The sequence below is a fragment of the Stylophora pistillata genome, chromosome 2 (genome assembly GCF_964205215.1).
Source record: "Stylophora pistillata chromosome 2, jaStyPist1.2, whole genome shotgun sequence".
NCBI lineage: Eukaryota > Metazoa > Cnidaria > Anthozoa > Scleractinia > Pocilloporidae > Stylophora > Stylophora pistillata.
The window spans coordinates 49174321-49191895 of NC_142520.1; the positions used below are offsets into that span (position 1 = coordinate 49174321).

The 17575-nt window shown below is 40.9% G+C and overlaps 1 protein-coding gene across 1 annotated transcript; it reads left to right on the forward strand.

Annotated features, from left to right (window-relative positions):
- Window positions 1-684: 684 nt before the first annotated feature.
- LOC148740048 (uncharacterized) lies at window positions 685-13621 on the forward strand. The gene is made up of 4 exons (XM_088748084.1): window positions 685-1462; window positions 1941-2216; window positions 2574-2665; window positions 12337-13621. The coding sequence occupies exons 1-4, from the start codon at window positions 1210-1212 to the stop codon at window positions 13000-13002; spliced, it is 1287 nt and encodes a 428-aa protein (XP_088604210.1). The 5' UTR covers window positions 685-1209; the 3' UTR covers window positions 13003-13621.
- The last annotated feature ends 3954 nt before the right edge of the window (window positions 13622-17575 follow it).

Here is a 17575-nt window from a genome sequence, read left to right on the forward strand (position 1 = left end):
CTTAGAAAATGAATGAAAAATGTATGCTAAGTGCAAGATTCAAACGTGCGTGACCATTCACTTAGGTGCGTTACTCTTGATTTAAAATTTACGCCTTGATCACGCTTGATCATACTTTTAGTTACTCGTTTGTCAACGTATATTATAACAGTGTTGGCTTTATTACGGCAAGTCAGTTTCATTCTAAATCATCAGTTATTTCACTCTGCCCGTTGACGTTAATAGGAGGAAATATCTGTAAGTCGTTGGTCCTTTTTTCGTTTTCATTCTAGTCGTCAATTTCCTTAGGTTTGTTACAATTATAGCCGTAAGTTTTCCTTTTTAGTCGAGTTATCATTTTCATCATCATCTTCAACGTAATCGGATGCGTTCAATTTACTCATTTGAATGTGAACGTAGAATAATTTTTCTCTTTATAAAAATCATCTCCCTGCTTGACCAACATCGCTCAATGCCTAAAAGGCAACCCCCCCCCCCTTTGTTCCCCCCTAAAAACTACGTGATCCCCACAAAATCCTCCGAACCCACCCCAGGCGATGCTGCCTAACGATTGGTTTCTGAGAGATCTGCTCTGTTCACATCTGAAAGGCGATAATTTCTGATATAGAATCAAATTGTTTTGACAAAGAAAGACTAGGTCCCACATGAATAAATGTCTTTTTTTTATTTATTTTTTTTTTTTTTTCTGATTGTATTTGAAACTTTTTTCCGCTTGTCTGATACACAGATTTTGAAGGTGTAATGAGGAAACATCCTGTGGATCATTACAAAAGGAAGAAAAGAAGTAATGCTCTAAGTCCAACTGTAGGAACAATAAATTTACAACAAGTCCGCAAGGAAATAAATAACAAGCTCAGTGAAGTTTGTAAATCCTCCCACAGTATATGCCAGGCAGGACCTCCAGGACCACCAGGAGCCCTTGGATATCCCGGGTATAAGGGATAGAAAGGGGCCCCTGGAAAGGAAGGACCACCAGGCCCATCGGGGCCTATCGGGGCTCAAGGCTTGGGTGGCATACGAGGACCTGTGGGACCTCAAGGAGTAAAGGGAAACAAAGGCGACAAAGGGTCTGTTGGAGCAACTGGGATAAAAGGAGAGACGGGAGCGAAGGGTCTTCAAGGACGAAAAGGATCTATTGGCTCAAAAGGAAATAAAGGGAACAAAGGATCGGTTGGTATTCAAGGACCGAAGGGAGAATGTGTTGTTCCTATGAGAATCAGTGTGTATCCAGTATCTCAGGAAGTTTTTGCAGGCGAGACAGCAATATTTTACTGTTGGGTTCAAGGCCAGACGTCGTCCACGATAACATGGCGTAAACTTGGAGGTGTCTTATCTGATGCTAGTATGGAAGAAGGTGCACTTCGAATCAGCAAGGTACAAAGGTCACATGTTGGATCTTACATATGTACAGCTCGCACTGGTCTAGGAATGTTAAGAACAATAAGCAGGCTTCGGATAAAAGGTACGATGTTTCAGTTTAAAGCTCTTTCTAGGTTTAAATTTCCTTGGTCAAAGTCATCCTTGGATGTTTTCTAGTTGAGTAACGAGGTCATCGTCGGATGCCAAGCAGTCCGTGCCCTTAAACTGGACGTCACAGTATAGCATTTTCCCAACTCATAAGACAACTATTGAAACCGCTAGAAGGGTAATTATAGATATAATATCATAGTTATATAGATATAATTATGCAGCCAAAGGCTAGGACAAAATTTGGCTAACATTAAAAAGATAACTTACAGTAGAATATCATTTCATTGGGTCTGTATTATTTTATGGTATCATTTTTCTTCATTGTATTTTTTCAATTTTCTCCAAGCAAACACATCGGCATAACACTGCTTCCTTTTACCCCTTAAATGTCACGCCCGTTAACTTAGCTAATTTACTAACCTACTTTAGTACTTACCAATCATATTTACTTGGTCTGCATTTTTATTCAGAGTCACCAAAATTTACAAACAAACCTTCTTCAGAGGTCATTTTGGTGCAAGGAACTACTGCAAGCTTGTGTTGTGAAGCTACAGGTTCTCCACCTCCCAGAATTGAATGGTACCGAGCCCAAAAACAATCTGTTTCCATCCCGGTTAACCAGGAAGACAGATGTCTCCTAGTTAACACAGATAAAGAAAACGCTGAAGGAGACTACATCTGCCGGGCCACCAGCAGATTAGGATTGGCAGAGACAGTTACCACGGTGATTGCAACGAGATTTATTGGTATGACATTAGTTTTGATAACAGCTTACCTATGTCTTGTGTCAACGAGTTCTTGTCATAATAATTGCAGAAGAACAACTAACCAGCAGCTAAAGTAAAAATTTAGTTTATTAATTGAGAAAGCTGTTCAGGAGAATTTCCATAAAGCTGATAAGTGCCCTACAAAGAATTATCTCACAAAATAATCGTATTATGTTTAACGCAGTAGTTCTCGAGTTCTTTGGTTTATTTTACAGTTGCTGATTGTAGACCTGCTTTTGAATTGGTAAACTGGACTGTCATCCAACTTACCTCCGTATATACCACAAGTTGCATTTGACTTTCGAAGTCATTCACAATTTTATTCTGTTCTTCTAGGTATTTCATGTCAGTTGATTCGAAGGGATCAAGCTGGTTTATCTGACGGGATCTACTATATCCATGATAAAAGCACTAAAACGACCTTTGCTGTAAGTATCAACTATGATCAATTGAAGACGACCTGTTTTCCTTCTACGAATCAGCGAGGGAACCAAGCTAATGTATGTAAATCAGTTCAATGTTCAAGAAAGCAAAGGCTTGAGCTCGTTCTGTACTATTGGCCATTTCTGCGATACTTTTTTCGTCCATTCCAATTCGCTATAGCTAAAACAAAACTAACAGTACAACTGCAAGATTATCTGCGACTTTCGGGTGGAAAACAAGAACAGATATAAAATACGAAAAAGTACAAAAAAGTGAAGTCCTTGGCTAATCTATATGAATTCGAGTTACGCCAGCAGGACCATAAAAAAATTTAAAATCTAAAGTCACCTTACACCACCCAACAATAGGAACTTCCTGAGTAGGGGCACTAGTCTGCGTAGTCTGCCGTTTTGTGTGCGTTGACTGTGTGCGCAAAAGCGATGGGCGGCGAATCCGCGTGAGGTTTGGAAAGGGTAACAGTTTTAAACTCGCACGCTGAAAATGGGGTGGTTCTTCAGTCTTTTTTCCGTTCAACACCTGAACGGAAATTTTAAGGTGTCAATCAAATGTTAGGGTCATATCACAAAGGAGTTAAAAGGAACAATTAAGAATACTTTTCGCGAATTAGGGATATGTTAATAGCGAACCTAAGCAAAAAAAAGTGGATGAAAACAAACCCTCAGCTGTTTTTTTTCTGAATCTGCGTCACGAAGAGAGCGAAAATTTGTTGTAAGGAGAGCTTTGGTCAACGAGAGGATGTTGAAGCTATACCACCCACCAGCTTTGGCAAGAGTATGATTTTAACGGTTATTGCTCTGAAGAGAAAGGAAATACATAGTATTTTGCTGGACCTTCGGATGATAAAGTGGTGAATAAATGATCCCCGCACAGGAAATCTAATTAAAGAAATTGCTGTAAAGAAGCCTGAAAAAAAGTTTGGCCTTTAAGGTGAATGAAACTTGGGCTTCCCAGGTACTATTTTGGCTCTATTTTACCAACTGAGTACCGAAGCCACACTCAAGACGCTAGACAAGTTTTACTAAATTCCTAATTCATTTAAAGGAATTGCAAAAAGAAGCCAGAAAAAATGGAGGCTTTGACAGAATTCAAACCTGTGCCTCCCAGATACCAGTTGGATGTTCTTAAAAACTGACCCACGAAGCCATGCATTGCAAGCAAGGTTTAAGTTTGTAGGTTCATCGTTCAAATCCCCCCAAAGTCTGATTTTTTAACTGCAGTTTGCTTAATTGCAACCAACCTGTGGGGATCATGGCTCTACCTCTCTGAGAAAAAATAGCCGATTAGTTGCTACAAGCCGTTATTTGATTGGTTGCGTCAGATGGATATCTAAAGATGTGCCGAATAAAGCATCGCTCACTCCCATTTCAGAAAGCTTCGCCGCTCGTCGGCTTATGCAAGTAAAACCGCGAAGCATGAACGAAACCGACAACAATGCAGGCTTGGAGTGTCTAAAAGCGAAAAAGTATGCCACAAAAGGCAGCCACGAAGGCGAACAACGACAGTACACAAAGCACACGTTTTTTTAATAATCTTCCCGCGCTCACATTTCCCCGAATGTATACTTTTGCAAATACAACCGCCGTCCTAGCATACTACATTCCCTCTCTTTCTTTACTTAGATAGTTGACCTCGAAAGTCAGAAACATTACAAACTTCCAGTTTCTTTAGACACCGTAAAAGTTCAGTTCAAATCCAAATGTTCAAGACAAAAGTCACGCTAAACACAAACATAGCCTTTGCCATTCGGCTCATAAAACAACGTTTCAATGTCACTCATGTAATAACAACGAACAGTAATATGAAAATGCCAATGTCACTAGTTTTAATACAGAACGTAGTCACTCAGAGCCTTCGGACGGCTCGTAATTCTGCCGGATCCTCTTACATGCTGCTCAGCTGTAGGTGCAGTAGAAGGTACATCTTCTGGTGGTGATTCAGCCATTGGTACTTGATCCTTTGCCATAGGTGGCCTCTCAAATGACTTAGGTTCAGTCCGTGGCTCAGCGTCCTTTGGTGGCGCTTTCTGTTCTTCTACATCTGGCATATTGAAGGGCTTAATATGCTGAAGGTTGCGTTTGTGCTGGACACGTTGAGGCGATCGCAACACCACCTGGTCCCCTTGTCGAGACATCACCTGATATGGTTCCTTCTCATAGCAAGGGGGCAGCCTATTTTCTTTCTTCTTCTCAAGGAGAACACTGTCTCCTTCTCTCACATTTCGATCTCTGGCATGGAACGTCTTGTCCACATAGTCCTTGCTAGACTGCTTTCTCTGATTGTCCCGATCACGGACGGCTTGATCGCTCACTTCTACCTCCTCCTCTTCAACATTGACTAGATCAGGCATTTTAGTTGTTAGCTTTCTCATAAACAATAACTCGGCAGGACTCTTTCCTGTGGTTGAATGTGGCGTGGACCTGTACGCCAAAAGGAACCTGTTTAGCTCCTCTCTCCAACTCTTTCCTTCTCCATGGGCTGCTCTCGTGGACTTCAGAAGCGACCTGTTTTGCCTCTCTACCTCACCATTAGCTCTTGGTCATAGAGGTGTTGTGTAACGGTCTTCAATCCCCATTTCATTCAAGTAATCTTCTACTTCTTTAGATACAAGATTTAAGCCATTGTCGGTACGCAGACCTTTAGGCAACCCATGTCTGGCAAATTGGGCATCCAAGCAATGAATGATGGTTTGGCTGGAAGTTGTTCGGATAACATCAACTTCTATCCACCGGCTGTAATAATCAACGAGAACTAAAAAATGTTCTCCAGAAGGTAACGGACCAATTAGATCCACAGTTACTTCTTCCCATGGTTGGTTGGGTAATGCTGTTGACCTCAGTGGTGGGGGTGGAACGTTCTTTGTACCCATCTGGCACCCGTAACACTCTCCACATCTTTTCTCGGCATGACGATCCATAGCAGGCCACCATACCTTCGTTTTAAGTCTCTCCTTTGTCTTTATGACTCCTTGGTGCCCCTCGGGGGCCAAACTGACGAATCTCCTGCGAAGTGCTTAGGGTATAACAATTCTTGTCCCCCGGAGAATTACATGCCCAATAAAAGTCAACTCATTGCGCACTGGCAAATACTGCTTTGGGGCATTGTCCGATTTCTCTTCGATGAGGCAATTCCTCATTGCTTGCAACTCAGAGTCTTGTGCTGAGACTTGTTCAATCTCTTTGATTCTCAATGCAGCAGGGACAGCATGTAGAGCTATCATGCGTATATATCCAGCATCTTCCACGGACTTGTCTGAAGCAGGTATCTTCGTCAGTCGGGAAAGGGCATCTGCGATGTTTTTTTTTCTTGAAGGCACGTAGCAAACTTGATAGTTGTACGGTTGTAAACGCATAACCCAGTGCTCTATTCTGACTGAAGGTTTAGACTTCCTTGAGTAGATGACTTTAAGTGCTTCATGGTCTGTCACCAGATCAAACTGTGGAAGCCCGCACAAGTAGAGGTGGAAGCGTCCACACGCCCAGACCAAGGCTAGTGCATCCTTTTCTGTCTGACTATAAGGACGCTCCAATTGACTCAAACTACGACTAGCATAACAGACGGCACGGCTTTACCCATTCTTTTCTTGCACCAGCACGGCGCCAAGCCCAACAGGACCTGTATCAGCAATAACACGGGTGGGTGTGTCCTAATCGAAGTAAGCTAGGACTGGTGTACTTTCAACTAGACTCTTCAATCTCTGATATGATTGCTCCTGCTCCTTGCCCCACACGAACGGTTCCCCTTTCCTTGCAAGTTTTCTGAGGAGATCAGTAGTGGTAGCAAAATCTGGTATAAACCTGGCACTGAATCCAACGAGCCCCAAGAAGCTACGGACTTCTGAGGGTGTCTGAGGCTGACTTGCCTCTGCAATTCCTCTGACTTTTTCCTCCGTTGGGCCGATGCCATGTTTGCTCAGAGAAAGACCCATGAATACCACTTTAGTCATTCGGAAGGTGCACTTTTCAGCATTCAAAGTCAGCTGCTTCTCAATAAGACGTTGCAACACACTGTGTAAGTTCTTATCGTGTTTCTCAGTGTCTCGACCATGAAATATGAGATCATCTGCTATGTTTGACACCCCTTGTAGACCCGCCATTGACTGGATGATGATATGCTGGTACTTCTCTGGTGCGGCTTATACACCAATACTGAAACGTTTGTGGCGGAATATACCATCATGGGTGGCAATAGCAGTGATATCCCTTGAGTCAGGATCCAACTCAATTTGGTGAAAACTCCACCTTAAATCTAACTTCGAGAAAACACCTCCCATTAAGACTTTCAAGGACTTCATCTGTGGTTGGTATAGGTAATCTTTTTCAAATAATGCCCTCGTTGGCTCTCTGCATATCGACACACAACCTTATGTCCCCGGACGGTTTGAATTAGGAGCAACAACGACTGGCCTTGCCCACACCGTAGGCCCCTCGACTTCCTCAATTATGTCCTTTTCAAGGAGTTCGTTAACCTTGGCAATTACTTTGTCCTTTACAGAAAAACGTACTCGTTGCATTTTTTTAAACACTGGAGTTGCACTGGGGTCAATGTAAACTGATAATATTTAAGCTTTCCAATTCCCTGGAATACACTGGGGTATTTTGCTTTGAGTTTTCCCATGAAGGTATCATCAACAGTGTTACAGTCTCCTGTCCCGAGAGTTCCCGAGAGATCCACACGAAGGAATCCAAGATCTGTGGCGGACGAATATCCCAGCAAACAACGCCCAGATTCAACAACAATGAAATCTGCCACAACCTTTGCTTTGGGTACGGAAACTTCTGTCTGAAACTGGCCCTCAATTTTAAGTTCTCGACCCCCATAAGCATACAATCTCTTTACCCAAGGTTTTAATTAAATTTTCAGCCCCTGATACTTAAGTTCCTGCAGTGTATCTTTACTGATGAGGTTACTTGCAGAACCTGCATCAATCAACACATCTCAGCTGATTCCATCAATCTTAACTGAGATAACGGGCTCAGCGAAATTTGACATAGCACATGTCTGTTCTTCTATAGTAAAAGCAAAACTGTCATCCTCACCTGACTCGTTACAATGATACTCAACATAATTGGCCTGTCTCCCCTTACCATGACGCTGCTGTCTACCTCCCAGTTGTTGGGTGTTCAATCAATCAATCAATACTTTATTTACCCACGTAGCGTCAAGGAGCTCATAGAGCTCGTTCAAAGTACGTACGTGCCTCTAAGATTAAGAATCTAAAAGACCTAATACATACTGTCAAGACCTAATTGATTAGAAATTGAAATAACTAACAATTAATATTAAAATTTAAGTTTGTACAGTAAAATTCAAAGTCACTTAAATACAGATATAAAATGGTAAAGCAATAGCTTAAATAATTTAAAATAAAGATTAAAAATTATGTTTGTACAATGAAATTGAGAGTCACTTAAATACAAGTATAAAATGGAGAAGCAGCTAAAGTTTCAATGTTCTCAATAGCTTCTTAAAAAGGTTGATATTATCAGCCAGTTTTACACTTGTAGGTAATCCATTCCACAGCTGCGCACACGTATAAATGAAAGATGTTTTCATAAAATTTCAATTAAATTTCGGTGCGTACAAATTCATGCCGGTTCCTCTCAGATTGTTTCCCTAAAACTCAAAAAAACTCTGATATATTTGGGACCGTCGTTATGCAAACATTTATATAACAGAATAGGGGATTGTTGTTTCCTTCTCTGGTCTAACGTTTCCATATTCAAGATTCGCAGCAATTCATCATAAAGGGTAGACTTGCGATAACCTAGAAGTGATCTAAAAATGTATTAGTTGGCATCTTCTAGCCGATTCGCTTGCACTTTCCCCAATCCAAGAAAGAGTGGGCAACAGTATTCAAAATGAGGGAGGATGAAAGTTTTATAGAGCCTTAACGTAAGATTGCCAGTGACTAAACGCCTGATTCTCCTAAGTGCGCCACTTTTAGCGTATACCTTTTGAAGCTATTTAGTAATGTGATCCTTGAAAAATAGCATGCTATCCAGTTCAACGCCACGTATTTTGATACATGGCAGTGTCCCAATGACAGTGCTATGTATGGCCAGGTCTTAACTGTACTTAAAGGGACCAATGGGTTCTGCTTGCGTCTTTGTGATGTTGATCACCAGATGATTCTCTCCAAACCACGATGATAACCGCTCAAGACCATTATTCACTACAAATTCGAGAACCAAGGGCGAGACGTCCGAAGCATACATAGTTGTGTCGTCGGCGTATAACCTTAGACGTACATCCGGTATGGCGTAGTTCAAGTCATTTATATAAATGTTAAACAACAGCGGTCCGAGGAGGGACCCTTGGAGGACGCCCGCCATTACTTCTGAGTAGCTGGAGCAAACACCGGACAGCTTAACTCGCTGTCTTCGCCCCAACAAATTGGAAGAAATCAAGTTTAATGCAGACGGAGAGGAGCCATACGCTTTTAATTTAGCCAATGGGAGGTTATGGTTAACAGAATCAAATGCTTTGGACAGGTCCACTGCCACGGCTATAACTGCCTCCCTTTTGTCAAGGCGTCGCCTCCAGTCCTCAGTCATCTTCAAGAGTGCGGTGCAACAAGAGTGTTTCTTCAAGAACCCAGATAGATTCGGAGAAAGATGTTCATGGAAGGCGCCCTACAGTTGGTCAAACACAACCTTCTCGTACACTTTACAAATGGCGGTAAGAATGGAAAGACGATAATTTTCTTTGCGTGTATCCTCACCTTTTTTAAATAGCGGTGTCAAGTTCCTACCCTTCCATTCGGTTGGCCATGATTGGTTCATAATCAGATAGTTTATCAGCTGTGTTATCTCCTCCGTTAGGATGGGAGCAGCGAGCCTTAAGAGACGCGGGGAAATTCCATCTACGCCAACAGCCTTCCGGGGATTTAGATTGTCTAAGATTTGACGAACATAGCCGCAGCTCACAGGCTGGAAGACAAACTGATCTAGCAGCATTTTGCTAGCAATTAGATTTACACTTTGATGATCGTTGAAGTCATTTTCACGGTGATTTGTTGAAACTACATTGGCGAAATAGCTATTAAATATTTCCACCACCTGCCTGGGTTCCGTCGTGACCACACCGTTCTCAAGAAGAGTTATGTTACTTAGTTTATTTATGCCAGAGTTAGGAAGAAGAGGCTTCATTTTCTTTCAAAATTGACCAGGATGTTTCGCTCCCGATGCCGTGTCGTAACAGAATTTACTTAATCCGTTGCGCTTAAGTGAAGTTAATTTATTACGCTGTTTCTTATAAGCAATCCATATATTGTCCTTTGGGTTTTTTCTGTATCTTTTGAAAAGCCTGTTTCGCAGAGCAATTTCACGTTGGATTTGAGGAATGATCCAAGGAAGCTGATTACCGCTCACCCATTTTTTCTTAATAGATGCGTGCCTATCAAGAACGTCTTTAAACAGATTGCTCCAATGACCCCATACATCATTCACATCCGAGAAACAAAAAGCCGTCCCCCAAGGAGTTTCACTCAGGTCCGCCTGGAACTTCTCATGATCAAAATGCTTCATGTTGCGGTGTTCAACAAAGCGTGGTTTTGGACGTGGAATTTTGTTTTTGCTACAACAAACACCAAGTCGTGGTCGCTCAAACCAAGGTGCAAATTGCCTGAAGCTACAAATCGCTCATTGTTACTTGTAAGAATGACATCGAGAAGGCTCTTTGTTTTGTCAGTAACGCGTGTCGGTTTCGTGATTTTATTAGCAAGGCAAGATCGATCACAAAAGCCGACCAGGTTTCTGTTTGCAGTCCGGTCCTCAGCAATACTGACATACATATCTCGCATAATGACCATATTTACCACAGTAGCGGCAAGCGAACATCAAGGCCAAATGAAGCGCCGAGAAAATCGCGTCCGGAGAAAATAGCAACCAAACCAGGGGATACGTTACGAAGACTTAGCTTTAATCAATCTCGTAAACTGTAAGCGAATTAAAAAGGGAGACTTGTATAACCAATTGTCCTCAATTAAACACGTGGTGACTCAACAGCGTAAATAAATCTAACATAGTGAAAAGAACTAATAAATGAACTAAGTACCACGGCAAAGCAAAATATACTAACAAATAAAGACGAAAGAGCTTGCTCGAAACGAGATAAAGGAAAACTATTACAAGAAATAGCCTCTTGACGATACAAGGCGGCGAGAAAATAACACACACAAAAGCATAAGATATAAAAAAAGAAACGCTACCTTCATAAATGGAGCAAGCTACAAAAGTTAAAACAAACGAATATAACTTACATATCGGTCCCTATACGCCGGCGGCTTGATACCAAAACTTAAGAGGTAAACTTAGGATGGACGCCGGATGAGGAACAGTGAACAGTAAAAGAGCGTACGATGCAACAACTAAAAATCAGCGGGAGAGAAAAACTATCCGAAGGAATCAAATGGCAAAAAGGCCAACTGTAACTGAAATGTAACACAAGTTCAAAGTCACGCATTAAAAGTCACGCATTTACAACCACACTTGCTTCACTTGCGACCTCGGGCTGGACAATTTTTACTTTGGGCAAAATGACCTTCTTTACCACAGTTGAAACAACCGCTTTCCCCTTTGTTTCCACGCCCAGCACGTTCTTCAGCTGCATGAGTACCTGCTCCAGGTTCTTGGCTTGGTGTGGCCATTTGACTTGCCCGCTCGTGTGAGGCTTCCCACTTTCGAACTTTATCCATTGCTGCTTCCAGAGTAATATTAACGACCTCTAATAGCTTCTTCTTTAGCTCAACATCAGGCAACTTTTCAATCAATTGATCCCGAAAATTTTCTTCCAAAGTTGGACCAAAAGTACTATCACGAGCTTGTTTACGTAAACGAGCCATTAACTTATCGGCGGTCTCTCCCTTTGTCGGCGTAAGTTGACGAAAGACATGACGCTCGTACAGAACATTGTCCTGGGCTCGAAAATGAGCATCCAACTTTCGCATACACACCACATACTCATTATCCTCGATAGCATTCAGTGGTCCAGGATCTGGAATATCTTCGTAAATATCTTGTACTTCCATACCTGCTAAATGAAGTAACTGAGCTGTTTTCCGAGAAGGATTCATAATGCCCTTGCCATCAATGTAATACTGATACGATCGTTTTCCCTGTCGCCATCGTTCCGCGACCTAACAGGAAGAACCTGTAAAATCTAGAGGCGAAAGCGCTCTTTCTACAGCTTCCACCTCCTCGTCGCCAATTTGTAGTGGTCTAAAAGCGAAAAAGTATACCACAAAAGGCAGCCACGAGGGCGAACAACAACAGTACACACATTACACGTTCTTTAATAATCTTCCCGCGCTCACACTTCCCCGGATGTACGTTTTTACATATACAACCGCTGTCCTAGCTTACTACAAGACTATTGGCATGGGGCAATTTCAGACAGGTGGTTGCCTGACTCGCCGTCAATATACTAGCTGTATACTGTTTCGAGCCGACAGGTGCTCATACAGAAAAACTAAACATGTTGGCCGATACGTTTTGACTTGTCAAGCTTAATGTCTTGCGTGCTTATTTCAGCGATGGAAATAGAATTAAAATAAAAAGTAAAATTTGAATGGTTGAAAAAAATATTTGAAAAATTCTCTTTTTCAACGGTTCGGTATCCGTTAATCACTTTTATTTTTCTTTTAATATTACTGTAGGTCTACTGTGACATGACAACAGACGGTAAAGGTTGGACTCTTATTGCCCGATTCTCAAATTATGATATCAAGAACTGGATGGCTGATACCGGATATTGGTGGTACGACAAGAAAGTTGCCACGGGAAAGACAAATAGTCCCTTCACAAACGCTGACATGATCTCACCAGCATTTTGGTTGATCAGAGGAAGCGAATTTAAGATCACGCGCAGTGACGACTCCAGCCACACCCCTCTGTTACAGACCACAGGTGGCTGTTTGGGTGGACAAACATTCCGATCGAAAATCACAAGTTATGGCGACTTTAGAAATGGGAAAGTCTGGGCCAGTAATCGGTGTCTGGGAAATTGTACGGTTCAGTATGGCGGACAGTACAAGTCAACAGACGGGTTTCAACAGGCTGAGTGCAATGGAAACATCCAAAGCGCCAACAAGATCGGCTTCTGGTGTGACGTGGGTTATGGTGATGGATCAGTGATGATGATTGGTGGAGGAGGACAAGAATGTGATCGTGCAGATCATGGGATTGGAATAACAGAAGCTGACGATGCCTCTTTTGATGACAAAAACCAAAGTGAACAAGATTTTGGTTATGGTAATGGTGGTGGTAGTCGCATTTCAACCAGTAAATCCCAGTCCTACTCGTTGAACCTATGGATTCGTTAAACATATTTAGAGCATTACTTTTCAGACTTGGTTTAGACCAGGAGAACTTTATAGAGGATGACGTTATTCAATTTATGTCACATTGTGATCCAAGTTAGATGAACATTTTAAAATGGTCTGTAAAAGCGCATCTTTTTCCTCTTAAAGCAAATATAGAATAACTTGACCATCTCCGCAGCAACAAGACTAAGATCCTTAAACATCTTTAGATTCTCACTGGCAACAAATTAATTCCCAATAGGATTTTTCTGCGAAAATCAAATTAAGTAGAATGGATTTAAGTCAGACTCGTAACTCATCGATCTTTTTAGGAAATGTGAAGTATTCATTAATTTTTTTTTAGTAATGTCAGATATAAACTATGCAAGATGTGTTTAATGTTTTAACCGGATAGTTTATCAAGAAATTTTTCTGAAGCTACGTCGAGCACTCCATATTTTATTAAATTGGCATGAATAAATGAGATAAAACGATAAATAAATGGATGAATAAAAAGCTTTAAAACAAGGAAAAAGCCTGAGTGTAGTATCCATTGAACAGTTTAAAAAGATTATGTAAAATCTAATCAAAAACGTGCCCACGAGAAAACCGGACAAGAGGTAATAAAGCTCAAATCACCGATTTGGCTCAAACTTGTTACAAATTCCAAGTATCATGAGTTAACAAATGTGTGAAAATACTAGGCCAAAATATTTAATTCCTTAGGAGATATAGGGTCCCCTTGGGAAAACCCCCCATTTCCTGCATTTTTGGGCATAATTATTAGCTAAAGTTGCATTGCTGCTGTGACAAACCGAAAAGCCATCTGCAAACTCAATCAACTGGGTTGTTTTCTTTATCCATCAGACTTACACTTCAAGAAAATTGAACTGTTTTAACATTTGCATTTCATTTTTTCCCTTACCTCTCCCTTAAGAAAAGACGACTTTTTCAGGTTTTGACAAGTACAAAATATAAGGGTATTTTAAGGCCCAATATCTCTGATGAAAAATCCCTTCTGATTATTATTTCTACATGGGCAGTGAAAGCCTTCACTGGACTTCCAAAATTAATAATAAAATTTTGGGGCAACTGATTTCATAACCCATGCTGATGTGAAATTTACATCTAACTCCCGCTTTTTGGTCTGTATCATCAAAATTCCGTAAACAACATCTTTGTTTTAATACCTTAAAAAAACTTGAGATTTGCAAGGAATTTCCCAAAGAGTATCGTTTAAACATGAACGAGGAGAGAATATTTCAATCGCGCAAGATGAGCCCGTTTTTGGAACTTTTCTTCGCAGCCATATTTGGATCATTCTTGAGGAAACGCAACAGTTGATGGTGAACATCAAGGGTGCATGTCGAACTTTCTCACTAAAGAAATCTAGGAAGAAAATTGATAGAACATACATGTATCTGTGGTGCCTCAGTTGCAAATTTTGGCGTGAAATCATTTGTTAGATCAGTGGCCATTATGTCAACAATGTACCAGATTCGATTTGCTTCGTTGCCTTGTTGAAATATTAAACGCGGTGAGAGCTCTCAGAAAGATTGATCAAAATTATTGGTCTTTCACTGCGTGAAACTTATCGACTTACATGATATGTGTTGATGCCAATAGATAATTTGAAGCCCTGAAAGCTGATGTAAATCAAAAGGACAATCCCCATCTTTGATCAGATCACACACGCGATTTTGTTCAGCGATCAACTTTGACATTCATTTGGCATGTTGTGTTTCTAGTCTACGAGTTTTTAAAATATATATATATATATCAAAGATTTACGGCTACCAAAATATTTGACCTGTTATTTGTTAAGCTTGAGATAGTTGCTGGTTCACCGAAAAACAAATAAGCCGGTGATATATTGGTCTCCTTCAGCACAAGGAAAAAGAAAATGATCAAAGACCTGACACTTGCGTAGAAATCACTTGCATATTTTATCCGAGGTTTTCTGCTTACAGTTGATATGTAATCTCACGTTTTCTACTGTCATATCTGGCCTGGGAGTGTATGATATATTCCGGCAGCCTTTGTGCCCCGGCCACTTTGGATTGAATAAAATTTGAGGCTGCATATTTGCGTTCAGTCGGGCTTGTTAAAGAAACCTCCTTTGCACCTGCATTTGCCTAATCTACGCGGAGCGCGCAACAGTAACGATAAACAGCGCACGCATTAAACTTAACAATTAATTATGATAAAATAAATACCCCGTGAAACAATCAAAGTATTAAGAACGTCGCATATGCGTGCATTTTGACTGCGATTTGCAACCGAACGAAAAAAATGAACGAAGCTGAAATTTCAACTCGTGCGTTTCCCCTAACCCTATCCCGAGTAATTAGAGGGTCTCAAATAGGGTTAACCGTCAACCGTCAAATGGCCAAAATACTAACCATCAGCCATCAAAAACGCAATATTTTCACCGTGAAAACGTCAAATAAGTGAACCAATGTTAGCCGTCAAATGTCTCAGATATCCTTAATTAAGAGCCAAACCATTGCCCTAATTGGGGTCAACTTCTGTTGTTTATAAATAAAAGTTTAGATATATCACAAAAATGCATTTATGCATTTTTATCATATTTTGAAGTCCTTTAACTTCTCTTCACGAGTAAACCTAGCTAGCGACAGAACTGACTTCTTGTTTCGTAGAACTTTGGTCATTTATTGATAAAAGGTGTTACACGTTTCCCGCAAACGCGTCATTATGAAAAATTACGGCCAAATTCGCGCGTTTTAGAAACGACATTCCAAAAAATTAACATCACCGTCAAATGACCTAAAATTTAACCGTCAACCGTCAAAAGGGCTCATTTATGACCGTCAACCGTCAATTTTACCCCCCCCCCCCCCCCCCAATGGAGAACTTCTAATTAGGTATAGAAGGATTCGTGGTTTAAAAGACGTTAAATTTCCCAAAAGTGACTAGGATGGGGTAGGAGTTCTGAGAGGCCAGCGGCACATATCTGGCACTCATTATCCAACTGTGCTTCGAAGAGTAGAAAGAGTAGAAATAACGTCCAAACGAGTACAAATATCTCACGGTATTTGTACTCCAGAGAACCATTTTGACAGGTAACTCGCATCGCGCGAGCGAGGAATTGGATTGAAGTTACGAAAAATAAAATGGCGGACAATACAAATTACTTTTCTGACGACGAAGAGTCGGGATGGCTAGCAAATATTGATCCAAGTTTATTAAATAAATCGAACGAAGCAGTTAGACGATAATAAAATCTCCGTGCCAATTCCGTTCCGCTTCGCATACTTCTGTCACCCAGTCCCCGTCAATAAATAGCCGCGAATATCTGCCCGCACTGAAATAACAATTTGCCGGCTTATCGGATAATAAATCTCTTATGAAGCACTTTCTTGTTTGTATTTTGACTCGCCCGAAGGGCTCGTCAAAATACGGCACAATCTGTAAAGATACACAGTAATCCCTCACATCAAAACATTTATTACCTTCGCGACCACACCCATTCCGAAAGCCAGCTTCATTTTAGCGTCGGGTCAGGCTTCGGGACTCTTACCTTTGTGACGTAATGACAGAAATTGAAATCAATAACGGTTTACTTTACATCTCGCCTGGACGTGTTCTTTATTATACCAGTTACACAGTTCAAATAAACAAGTCTTATCTTGCAACAGTTGAGTTTAGTTTGTTAATCAGAAGAGCTGTTCATTCGAATTCCCTTGTAGCTACGATGGACCCCACAAAGAAACCTCCCACAAAATGCTCAAGCGATACCTTTCGCAGAGGTTCTTCGGTTCTTTGTTTCAATTAAATTCTACTGATTTTTACGCTGTTCTTGAGGATGGAGGCGATCAACAAGCGAACGAAAATGAATGAACTGCGCATTTTAGCTGTACAAAGTTCAGAAGAGAGCTCTGGCGTGTAATTTTCCTAAAAATGCCGTAAGGGGAAGTGTTAGAGCGCGCCTGTTTGACTTCTATCAGGGAACATCACGAAGACGTTACAAAGTCGTTATTTAAATCAATCAGCGAGAATCAGAACAGTAAACTACATTACTTAATTCCTGAAGCCCATAGCCCTCCGTATAATTTAAGGCGCCAAAGAACGTTTAATGTACCAGCAGCCAAGACAAAGCGTTTTGCTAATTTGTTTTTCGTGAAGGGTGCGACAGTAGAGAACTTTTAACAGAACTTTAAGTTATCACATTTTATATTAGTATAGTAGTAGTTTGTGAAAAAAATTGCGCAATTCAGTATTTTACTGCGATGTGATTTTAATAAACCAGTCTATCTATCTATGGAGATAACGAACCAAGTAGATGAAAATGCCGAGAATGAGCTGAAAACTTTCACGGATAAGCATAAAACTACTGACTTTGATCCAAACGACTTTGAAGTTTGATATGAATCAGTTTAGCTTCTACAATTCGATTCCCTACGAGACAGAATATTAAATGTACAAAAATGGCTAAGCCGCCTCAAACATGCGTTTATTCATGAGCTCCAAAATTTTTGCCGTGCATTATGAACGTTTTGATATTTATGGAGATCATAGTAAGCTGTAGTCAAATGAACGAAAAGCATCATCCTGTTGCCTGGATGAATAGGTC